General features: G+C 33.7%; 1 protein-coding gene across 1 annotated transcript in view; it reads right to left on the bottom strand.

Annotated features, from left to right (window-relative positions):
* Positions 1 to 3,901: 3,901 nt before the first annotated feature.
* LOC110462443 overlaps positions 3,902 to 12,668 on the bottom strand; it is a 48,275-nt gene continuing 39,508 nt past the window's right edge. The window contains exons 2-3 of the mRNA XM_021516398.1: positions 7,313 to 7,411; positions 3,902 to 5,098 (exon numbers count right to left, since the gene is read on the bottom strand). Coding sequence (XP_021372073.1) covers positions 4,255 to 5,098; positions 7,313 to 7,407 — 939 coding nt within the window. The 5' untranslated portion in view covers positions 7,408 to 7,411 and the 3' untranslated portion in view covers positions 3,902 to 4,254. The remainder of the gene's footprint in view (positions 5,099 to 7,312; positions 7,412 to 12,668) is intronic.

The following is a 12,668-nucleotide window of genomic DNA, read 5'->3' as shown; positions in this document are numbered from 1 at the left end:
CGAGTTGCCTTATTTTTACTTTTAGATACAGTTGTAAATCACAAAAGTTAAGAATCTCAAAGGGTATATATATTCCACTTATATTTGAAACGTTGAAATGAATGACACCATTGACTAACCGTTGATTGCATAACTAGATAATGATAATCATGGCTTTATATGTAGACTCTTCTAAAACACAGAACATTTTTCTGCTTTTCAAAGTTAATTATGCGCATGTACAACGTTGCATTGCATTTAATCGCATGATGTAGAATATTAAAAATCTGAATTGTTGTGTGGTTTGGTTTATTGTGCTATAAACAGCTATGGTCATTTAAGGACGTGTCTGGTTTTAGCAGTCGGGGGAAACCGGACTACCCGAGAAAAATCACCGACATGCGGCCAGTTCATCGTAACTTCACAGCGTAGGCCTCGAACCCACGACCCAGTTATGGAGGGCTAGTGATCATTAATGTTAGACATCTTAACCACTCGGCCACCGATGAAATTGATTTTAATAATTTTATTTTTAATTAGTTTACAAATTATACAAAGATTGTCCAACTGAAGGACTAAAGTTCCGAATAAGAATTACCAAATTATATCAAAAATGAAATATCATGGCAGAAAACTTTGAGGCTGTAAATCGGTATACGCCATCTCTTAACAACTAACTTCTGGACCCAGTTGTTCAAAAGGTGATTATCTTAATCAGTGATTAGCGCAAATCTTAATATTGTGTATCTTTAATACACTGCCATTGATTTAGTTACAACTTTCTAGCTATTAAATATTCAGTTTGGTGAATGACCATGCAAAAGTGTGAGAATTTTCCTGGGATATTAACAAATTTATTATAGGTTGAAAGATGTCGTTAAACTGTGATTATGCTAACCACAATTTGAACAGCTGGGCCCTTTTATATTGGAAAGATGCAATGTTATGTTGGATTGCGTATTAGTGTATGATGGTTATCATATACGGTTGCGTACCATACACCAAAAAGATGTATATTTTTGTTAATCTATTTATTGGGATACCAAATGTCAATGAAGACCGTTAATTTGCTTGGGTTCAAAACAACATTCTGCTTTTGCGAGCTATGTGCAACGGGTGTGACTCTTGTAACCGTCAAACTATCTCCTAAAGATTCCTAGGACAAATGCGTTACATTCATTGCAATGTCTGTGTTCACAGTAGCCAATACCAATACTAGAAACATAAGTTTATAAACGCAGGTACAGTTGCCGTTGTTTATTATATTCACTGACCTCAAAATGATATAATATCGATGATGCTTATACTTTCTCTCTGAAGCTCCTCTCACAAAAGAAAACATTAACAAATTGAATAGGACACTGTCTGTACTGTTGATGTTACAGCGTATTCATAGGTATGGGAACTGTAAACCAGGCATATTTCGTTTTACTGTCGATATCAAAAATAGATCATCTAAGTGTCACTTGGAAGATTTATAAAAGAGAATTCATTAGAAAACGTGATAAGGCTTCATTAGAGATAACGAGAGATACATATTTTTACATTGTGCAAGGTAAAACACTACATCCGATGTGTAGTAAGTTACAACATTACAAATACCAAACTACTATACTTTATATAATATAAACTTATGTGCAATATTGTATGTAATGTTTAGCAATATACAATAGTATATATAGTATATGGAAAGAAAGAGTAACACATGTTATATTTAGCAAGGTAAAATACCACGTGAAATAATTGCAAAAACAGCAAATTTACTAACAGTAAATTAATCTTAATTTGTCAGCAGTCCAATAATTAGTCTTAATTTGCAAACAGTCTAATAATTAGTCTAAATTTGTCAACAGTCCAAAAACTAGTCTAAATATGTGAACATTTGTCAACAGTCCAATGATTAGTCTAAGTTTGTCAACAGTTCAATAATTAGTCTAAATTTGCAAACAATATAGTAATTAGTCTTAATTTGCAAACAATATAATAATTTGTCTTAGTTTGTCAACAACCCAATAATTAATCTGAATTAGTCAGGAGTCTAATAGTTAGTTTTAATTTGTCAACGGCCCAATAATTAGTCTAAATAAGACAATAGTCCAATGATTAGTCTAAATTTGTTTACAGTCCAACAATAAGTCTAAATTTGTCAACAGTCCAATAATTAGTTTTAATTTGTCAGCATCCAGTTAATAGTCTTACTTTGTTCACAGTCCAATAATTAGTCTAAACTTGTCAACAGCCCAATAATTAGTCTAAATTTGTCAGCAGTCCAATTAATAGTCTTAATTTGTCAACAGCCATACAATTTGTCTAAATTTGTCAGCAGCCCAATAATTAGTATAAATAAGTAAAGCACTCCCATAACAAAACTATAAAACAGTCGATCAAATGTCTTTGCATGATTTGGAATAATTAGAGCTTCGTGTAAGAAAGTAACAGCTTTAAAACACCTTCTCCTTAGCTATCCTGTTGGGCTCTGATGGGAAACAGAAAATGAAAGGGCTTTGTATAAGTTGCATAACTTGTGATGCCCAATCCCGTTGCTATTTTAAGACAAGAAAATATGTTTAGATAAAAACATATCGTATGGGAGAAACAGTGCCACCGCGTTACATGGTAGAGCCCTCTGAACCAAGATGAAAAAGTATTGCAATAAAATACATCAAATTAATGTTAACAACAACAAAAACACAAAAAACAAAAAAATAATATTCACTTGTACAAATTATTTTACATACACTCACGTTTATTTAACAGTAATTCATCGGGGTTAAGTAGTCCGAACATAATACTTTTGAAAATATTACAAAAGCAGAATTGGTCTCCAATTCCTTTTTCTGTTCTCCTACTTGATTGAAACGATTTATGCTTATTGTTTTTTATATAGTTATATATTTGTTTCGTCGGAGGTTCAGTTTCGGTGCGGTCCAAGATCGGGGCTTTGTTTTTAAGCGCATACCGCCATGTTTGATGACATCATTGTTTTTGGTAGCGATTGTTATCACTGCTGGCTGTGTCTTTGAACAATATTTAAGAAAAGCGGCACAACAAATATGTTCGAAATATTTTATTTCCATACCCAGAGAAAATAATTTCTTTTGCATCTCTTTTAATTAGATTGGCACCAAATATAAGAAAAGAACAGCCGGAAAAGATAAATTGTGCAATTTGATTTAAATTACCACTGCTCCTTGTCCTCTCCCTGCAAAATTACATAATTATCATTTTTTTCTATTCTTTTCTGTAAACATTTTAAAAACATATGATGTTCTTGTAAGTAACGTGCAACATAAATGCAAGTATCCTTTTCAAAACATTTTCTTGTCATTAATTTTTTATGAAACAAATACAAAACTCCCGCAATAGTTAGGTAAAAATTCCGTTCTATTTATTTTCATTATCATAATCATACTTTTAGATCATAGCGATGTCTCAGAATTTGAGAGTACGTGTATGTGCTATAAAAAGATGATAGGAGTCGAAACTGGGTAGGTAGTCACGTCTTTTATTGATGTCGGGATGGACTGAAGTTTTCATTGTAGAGGAAACGAAGACATTGGCATTTAAACTTTCTGCTATTAAATCAATCATTCAACAGATACAATAGTCATCTCGTGTTTAAGAATAAAAACATTTATGAAAATACATTACTGATACTTTTATTGTTTGTTTCATTCTATGCTTATAAAACTCAACTATATCCCGTTAATTTCTAACATTTTAATTACCATTTGAAATATGCATTCCAGACTTTTTAGTGTTTGTTTAATTTCACACTTATTACACTTAATGATGTCCTGTTGATTTGTAATATTTTATTTTTGTCTATTTTGATGAAAGGAAAACCAAAGCCAACAAGCATTTGATTTCATGAAAAAAAATGTTTAAAAATTGTTAATAATATTTTAATATGAATTTTTGATAATGAAATTTATAAGCGCATATAAACTTATTGTCCATGTAAAAATGTAAAATTAATAGTGTCAGTGAATAACGTTTAGCACATTGCTTTTAACTTTTGCTCAGATCCGTTTATTTACAAACGTAAACTTTGCGGTCTCCATAACTGGGCACTCTGCGCTATGATTTTTTCCTGTTTTAATAATCAAAAACAATGAATAGGCCAAATTATGAAGGAAAATTTACAAATGAATCTCGAAATTGTAAGAGTCAACAATTTAATTTGATTTCACCGGATGCACCAACACCGATCAATTGTTTGATAAGTAATGTTCGTACTTGTACGCATTACTGTTTGCCAAACTCCTATGCTCCTCAATCGTCACCGCTCCTTTTTCCAATCAGTCCGTTGGCGAGTTGTCCAAATGGCCGTTTATCTAACAAAGCTTGGAGATCGTGGTGTCGGTAAGAATTAGATCGTTTTCCAATAAGGCCACTTGCCAGGTTGTCAATGTAACGCTTGTCGACAACAGACCTCTCATTGTCGTAACCCTCCTCGTCATCTGATCGCTTTCCAATGAGTCCATTCGCCAGCGAGTCGATATATCTTTTCTCTTCATGCATTTCTCCATTGTCTTCACGTTTTCCGATCAAATCACTGGCAATATTATCAACATAACGTTTACCGATCAATCCATTTGCTATGCTGCTCATAAATCGTTTCCCAATCAAACCGTTTGCGATACTTCCCATGTATCGCTTTCCGATCAGGCCGTTTGCTATGCCCCCGATGTATCGTTTTCCGATCAGGCCGTTTGCTATGCCACCGATGTATCGTTTCCCGATTAAACCGTTCGCAATACTTCCCATGTATCGTTTCCCGATTAAACCATTCGCGATACTTCCCATGTATCGTTTTCCGATCAGTCCGTTTGCTATGCTTCCCATGTATCGTTTCCCAATCAGTCCGTTTGCGATACCACCGATATAACGTTTCTCGATTAAGTCACTTGCTGAGTCATCATAGAACCGTTTGCCGATAAGACCACTTGCTAATGAATCCATGTAACGTTTTCCAACAAGTCCGTTTGCTAGAGGATCCATCATGCGCTTTTCTTCCAAACCGCTAGCTAAATCAAGGCTGTTTGCAATGCTGTCTAAGCCTCTCTTGTCCTCTTGCGTAAGGCTACCATCATCATGAGACACATCTTGTGTGCCACTGCAATACACAATATAGACATTTAGTAAGCATAATATATATTATCGTGTAAAGTGTGGAAAACGCCAATTCAGTCTGCTGTCGTATTTGTTTTTCTGACCAAATCTTATATGTAATCTAATAGCATGTTAAAAAGGGTCAAAATGTCAATATTTAATCATTTAACATACGCTATGCTGGATTTAAAGTGAAGAAATTAAACACTTTTTCACAGCCACGTTGCACTTGTTACATGTATATGCACTGTTGATATAAATAAAGCGGTTGTCGATACCAAAGATAACATCTCCTACGAAACCGTATCCTACATACACAGTTTTACATGTATAAAAATGTATGACGTCACGTTACCACACTTGGTCGCTAACAATATTGGTACACGGTCAGAACATGGCTCGAATAGTACTTTAAAATTGAAAAAAAATGATTAAAAAACTAATTTAATTAGTATAACAAAAGATATATCTATCAGTATTTTCAGTGAGTAGTTTTGTTTTCCTGAACATTTTAAGGGTACACGATGACTTCAACTTACAAACACATCAAAAACATCAATTTAAAAGAGGTTTATTATAAGCATGTTTGAATGTTGATTCCTAGTTTTTATAATCGGATAATATGACAGCGTATACATACAATTGTGGTTCAGTATGATATTCATAAAAGAAATGTATTCTGGTGCGATTGGCACATAAACTAGCAGAAGTAAAAACACATTTCAAAGCCTGTGACATGGTGTATTAATTTGGGTACTACATGTAATAATGGTCAAAAACGGACGAAATCTCGCTGCGAGTTAAGCAATCTGATTACAGAAAAATCTCTTTGAATCAAAACTGTTTTTTTCTGAAAATGAACCACCATATATAGTCTTTGTCAAGAATCAAGAAACTTTTCAGATACAAAATCTGAGTTTTTAAATATTGCTGAAAATCTGTCAAAATTGTACCAATTTTGATAGCGTTACGTTATAAATATTTGATACGTTCTCGTTGAATGCCACATATGTCTTCAAGAGTAAAGTACAATTTTCATACTTTTACGAGTCTCGTTAAGATAATAGTAAACCTGCCGTACAAGAGGAATATATACCGGAGTATTTAATAAGAAAACAATTAAATGTCTTTCTTATTATATTTTAAGCTACCTACAACGACAAAAAGGTTATTATATTAAAAAATTGATGTTCCAATAGTATAATCTTTGGAGCTATATTATAATATCATCACACTAGACAACAATGCTTCGTGGCATTGTCAATGTGACAATGATCAACTGAATTCTATGCCAAACTGGAAAAAACAGAAAACAATGGTAATCACTATCATGAGAACGTTATGATTGGAAACTGCAACGTAATGTGTTATAATAATTAATATGGAAACAAAGCAATTTAGTATAGATTTGCTGACAATTTAGAATATTTAACATTTTTTTTTTAGAATTGGTATTTACTCTATACTCAGCCTGGTATTAATTAATTGTCTGATATTCAAATGTAATAACAAACAAAAATCTTAATTAACGTGTGTAAGAGAGTTTTTAATCGAAAAAAGTAATAGATAACGGGTAAACCTGTTAAATACAGATACTAATAATGTTTATTTGACGAGGTTAACCTGTTAAATACAGATAATAATAATGTTTCTTTGACGAGGTTAACCTGTTAAATACAGATAATAATAATGTTTATTTGATTTCTAAAGCGTTGCATATTTCTAAATTCCAATAACGAAAAGTGCATAAAAGAGAGAAATTGTAAGACATTATTTATAAAAAAAAACTCCCTTGAAGTGTGTTCTTCGTTATTTTATTTTTAGGTATCATTCATAAAGATCAAAGAGAAAGCTGTTTATATATGAATCTATATATTTACATTTTTTTTACATATATTTGGTACGTAACTAAATACCATATTGTGCCGAGATATCTCGACTAATATAAACTGATATGAAATAGTACAACGTTTTCTGAAATGATGTATTTCGAACAAAATTACCTAACATGTCAAAGTCGCCTGTTATGCAGTTGCATACAACACATATGCCTCATGTGAATGAAACTAAAACCAAATAAGAAAACGAAACGGAAAAATGTACAAAGGACCAAAGAATCAAATCTATGTGTAGATATATATATATCAAAAAAGATCCATTAAAAAATGTCGCCAGCGTTTCATAATGTTTAGACAGAAATTACATTAATTTTACTCACCACCATCCGCCTGTTATATACAGAATCACAAGTGTGCATTTGCCTAAAGTTGAGAGTAGAGAGTCCATATTCGATCTGAGAGTTGAAGCTGTCATTTACCTGAAATGTAAAAGAGGTAAATGTCATTACTTATATACACCTGTAATGACGTCAATGGCCAGTCTCAATATCCAAAAATCATTCTTATTCGTTGCCAATAGTTTGAAGTGATAATTATGCAAAGTAGGTACTGTTTGTTGTTTACGCATGAACTTGACATCAGAGGTATACATTTGTATATCCGTATCGTTTGTATCTATCGCGGGTACCTCAGGTTAACGTCAGATCTTGTAGGCTGACTGTGGCATATGGTATGAACATGGGTGTCTCAATTCGTTCATCAATTAGCATGAAAGTTGGATTCTGTGAATGACTGTCTTCTTTTGATGTAAGAGCTCATTAATTGACTAATTTCTTCCTTAATTATACCAATAAGGTCTTTTCGAGTGACTTTGTCTTCTTTTGACATTATAACAAGTTCTTGTCGAATGATTTAATTTTGTCCTGCCGAGTGACTGTTTGTCATTTTTAACATTAAATCCACGTCTTCGTGAGTATTTGCTTTTTTGTTTTTTCGACAATGAAGTTTCTTTTTTGTCGTGTAACTGTGTCTTACAGTAACATTTGTGTCAAATTTTGTCGACACCCTTCATTTAATAGTAAGTACAATCTTTATTGATTATTAAATTGTGGTCTGTCTAAATCATTGTTTAATCAAGGCCTGGTCAAGTCTCTTCATTAAACATTAATGTATGGTCTTACCGAATTATGTCTAAACATTAAAGTCAGATCTTGCCAAGAGACTTCTTTATTAATTATCAAAGTCATGTCTTGTCGAGTGACTGTACATTGTCATTAAGTACAGATACAATCATCTAAAAGTAAAACAAGATATGTATGAAATTGTATTATTAACCCGACGATCATCTGTTTTATATTTGGGTACAATGATAACACATAAAGAATACTCTAAACACATATATAATCTACGAAACACTATTCTTCAATATACATTTTACGATATACAATTTAACTTATCTTGCAGAGAAAAGGAAAAGAAAATATTTTCTTTTGATGATGTGTAACGGTTTTCTTTTCCTTTTTTTCCGCTTTGTTATTGAAGTTGAGAAATTTCTACGTGGTCTATATCAGAAGGCACTTGAAGTTTCGGTGACCACGAACATATAGCAGGTGCTGCATTACGGCGCTCACAGTAAGTATTCAACAATTCTAGCGCTGCCCAACCACGTACTCATTGACAGTTGAGCAGTCTGGGGCGAGTGGAGTAAAGTATATTGATCAAGGATACAACACAGTGCCGTGACGTGACTCGAACCCGCAACCCTTCGGTCACGAGCCCGGCGTCCTACCACTAGACTACAGTGCCTCCACATGTGTTATCTACTTCATTAAAGATGGTTACACATTAGAAAAAATCAAAACACTATGTCGGGTCAGTTACAACACCAGCTCCAGTATTTTTACATGGTAGCAAAACTAGGTCCTGTTGTTTATTGAAACAATAACAAATGTAGGTCATGTTGTTCACACAATTGCAGCACTCTGTTAGGTCATTTATACAATAGCAACGTTATGTCCTGTTGTCAACACATATACACATCAACGCTATGTCCTGTTGTCAACACATGTACACATCAACGCTATGTCCTGTTGTCAAACACATATACACATCAACGCTTTGTCCTGTTGTCATCACATATACACATCAACGCTATATCCTTTTGTCAACACATACACATCAACGCTTTGTCCTGTTGTCAACACATGTACACATCAACGCTATGTCCTTTTGTCAACATATATACACATCAACGCTATGTCCTGTTGTCTACACATATACACATCAACGCTATATCCTTTTGTCAACACATACACATCAACGCTATGTCCTGTTGTCAAACACATATACAAATCAACGCTATGTCCTGTTGTCAACACATATACACATCAACGCTAGGTCCGGTTGTCCATATACATATGTACAACTACAACGTTCGGTGCGTTTTTAACACAGTTACACAACTCTACAACGGTATAACAGAAAAACGTGTTGTTTACACGGTTACAACGCTAATTTCGGTTGCTTACACATTTTCAAGACTAGTTCCGCTTGGTTGCACAGTCTCAACAGAAGGTCCGGTTTTAACAAGCTTACTATACTAGAACCAGTTGTCACAGTTACACGTCTTGGTCTGATAGAACAACATATCTCGTTTTTTTAGGTAAATCAGTATCACTGAAATACAAACTTATTCCTTGAAATATAAAACTTTATCCATATTCCATTATGAAACCATGTCTGACGAAACTAACAAAGCTTTCAAATGCTCAGCCTTGCTACTATGCATTATATGAGCCGTTGGAAGAGCGCGTTAAGGAAGTGTACTGATCAACTCTTCAGTCCATACAGCCAATTATTGCAGCTCACATGATCTAATTGTGTCACTGATTTAGCGCCATATTGGCCGCTTTTATTGCGCTGGTCTTATTGGCAGTGATTGATGCCAGATTAATGTACAGTCATTTCAGATGTATGATTTACGAAGAACAGGATTTTTTTAGGAGAGACTTGTTTAGTAATATCAATACTTTCTCCTATTCCGTTATGTTGCCAGTTAAGCCAGCGTTATTTCGGACATGACCAATGCCAATAATTACAAGTACAGTATAAGAAACAAAGAGATGCTTCGGATATGACCAATTTCCGATACCAATAAGTGTATCAGTCCAAGTTATTTTCTGTCAAACGCGTGTAAAACCGACACAATAACGATTTCATATACATTACAGATGGATTGACGTGAGAAAAGCCTGAAATAAAAGAATGATAAGTAAGCGTGTCCTATTTGAAATATATAGCATTCAGTCATTTCATTGAGATTTGTCATACTTAAGACCAGTTAATCTGTACTTAACTAAAACATGTCATACACACATGTACGTATTGTCTATTGACTCTCGTTATCTATGATATTTCTGGGTTTTGTAAATATTATAATTTCTATTTGCCTAGAGGTGGTATAATGATTTTTTCATTATTGTATTATGATTTTGTCTAAATATGATATTGACATGTTTTTGTCTTTTTGTAAAACCACTAGATAATGTATGGATACTATTTTTGTTCTGTCTGTTTTAAATATTGTTTTTTTTAAGTTGTACAATATATATGCTGTGTCCTTGTATGAAGCTACTGAACATTATATGGAGAATATTTGCGTTATGTCTGTATATTATAACGATTTGCGTGTTGCGCACTACATTTATGTATGTTTGGTCCTTGTATGAAAGTACTAGATCTTGTATGGATTTTTTTTTGTATTCTCTCTGTATATAATATTGATTCGTTAGTTATACAATAGATATGTTTTGTCCCTGTATGAAACTGCTGGATATTGTAATGATAATATTTGTGTTATGTTGTTTTTTTAATTGTCTTATGATATAAAAAAAAAAAAGTATTTCGTTTATTTACGATACTTCAGTTGTATTTGTCTATGTAAAGTAATAGTTCAAAATATATTAGTATTTTGTATACATGCTATTGTTCTTTTGTTTATGTTTAGGTTGATGTCAATATACGTGTTTATGTATGGTTTATATAATTTGTACAAAATAATATAATAATATTACTTACTTTATTGGGAGTTGATAAAGTGACTGATTCTTTGCGTGATTTTTCTCTCTATTTTTAATCTTGTGATTATATGGTTTACAGTGTTATCGGTGTTAATTGTCCGTCATTAGATTGCTATGTGGTATATGTGTCCAGACTATAGTTCCTTTGTCTGACGTCTTGCAAATACACTGCATGATATCCATGAGCAAGCTTAACACCCACACAAATAAATGGGTTTTCCTCGATTGAAATGGTATGTGGTAACGCCACGGTGTTAGAAACATATTTGTTATACGGTTCAAATTAATGTTTTGCCAATTGCATCCCTCCCTCGAGGGAAGTTCTAGCCGAATTCGTTATGAAAGCAAAAGCATGCGGCACTTCCCATTAACTCTAAAATATCATTTTAATCGGGTTTTAGTTCCATTCTCATGACACAATGATGAGGAAAAAATCTCTAATCCTTTGAAAAATCTCCAATACCAAATTGAACTGTGTTCCTGTGTTATAGATGAGTATCGTGTCGGTTTAACACGATCAGAATACATCACACTAGACGTAGGCGATTCCCTGAGCCATGCCTGAATTACTTCCCTGCTGACAGAAACATCAGGTCTGCTCCTTAACACTCATGAGATAGATGACCACAGTTAAATTATCTCCCCTTTCATTATCGTTTTTGCAGAAACGTAACAACCAGTTTTGGAACCTCATATGTAAAATTTTCAGAAAAAAACATATCCTTTACGATTTCCTTTAGTACACAAATTACAACATCAACAGAATGCAACTGAAGCGTCATTTTGAAAGTAGGTCATCTGTGACATAAATCAAAATGTTTCTGCATTTACGAACTATTTCAAGCACATTTTTATCCCCTTTGGTGCTGTTGGTCTTTTTTTGTTTTTCTTTGTTTTTCTGTCTTTGGGTTGTTGTTTTTTTCTTCTTTAGTATTTTATCTAGATAAATATCTGTCTCTCTGTTTTTTTTCATTAAAATAATAGTTTATATCTGTTCAGGTATTTGTCATAACATCGTATTGAACATATCCTCAGTACATCTATACGTGTGTACATGTATCAATCTTACATACCATATAAGGTTTTAACAGTTACTCTGTATGCCTGACAAAACATATGACGTGTTTGGTTCGTTACATGCCAAATTCCGGTTAAAAAAGGTCGAGGTGAGCAAAAGAAAGCAACAACCATCACAGCTTCATCACATGTGTAAACGTGGTCTAATCAGGACTTCGTGCCAAGTTCCAATTACATGTCTCGTGTAGTTTGTGGACCATGGTAATTGTAGTGTTTGATAAAGGTAGATATCCTTTGATAACAAGTCCCACGATAATCGTTCACGAAGGGGTGATCTATCGGATCACCATGCTAGCATGTCAATCAAGGTGGTCAGTAGCAGTGGAGGGCATTTTGTAATGGTTCATTGACAATCGTTTATCAATAGGTTTCTGTGGATTCAGGAAAACATCTTATTATCAATGGAGGCACGGTAGTCTAGTTGTAGTAAGCCGGGCTCGTGAGTTCGAGTCACGTCACGGCACTGTGTTGTATATTTGATTAAGATGATTTACTCCGCTTGTTCCAGTCTACTCAGCTGTTAATGAGTACGTGGTTGGGCAGTGCTAGAATTGTAGAATGCTAGCTGTGAGCGCCAAAA

The sequence above is a fragment of the Mizuhopecten yessoensis genome, unplaced genomic scaffold (assembly GCF_002113885.1).
Source record: "Mizuhopecten yessoensis strain PY_sf001 unplaced genomic scaffold, ASM211388v2 scaffold10797, whole genome shotgun sequence".
NCBI lineage: Eukaryota > Metazoa > Mollusca > Bivalvia > Pectinida > Pectinidae > Mizuhopecten > Mizuhopecten yessoensis.
Note: the sequence above shows the minus strand (reverse complement) of the source record. Positions and strands in the feature narration are given on the sequence as shown.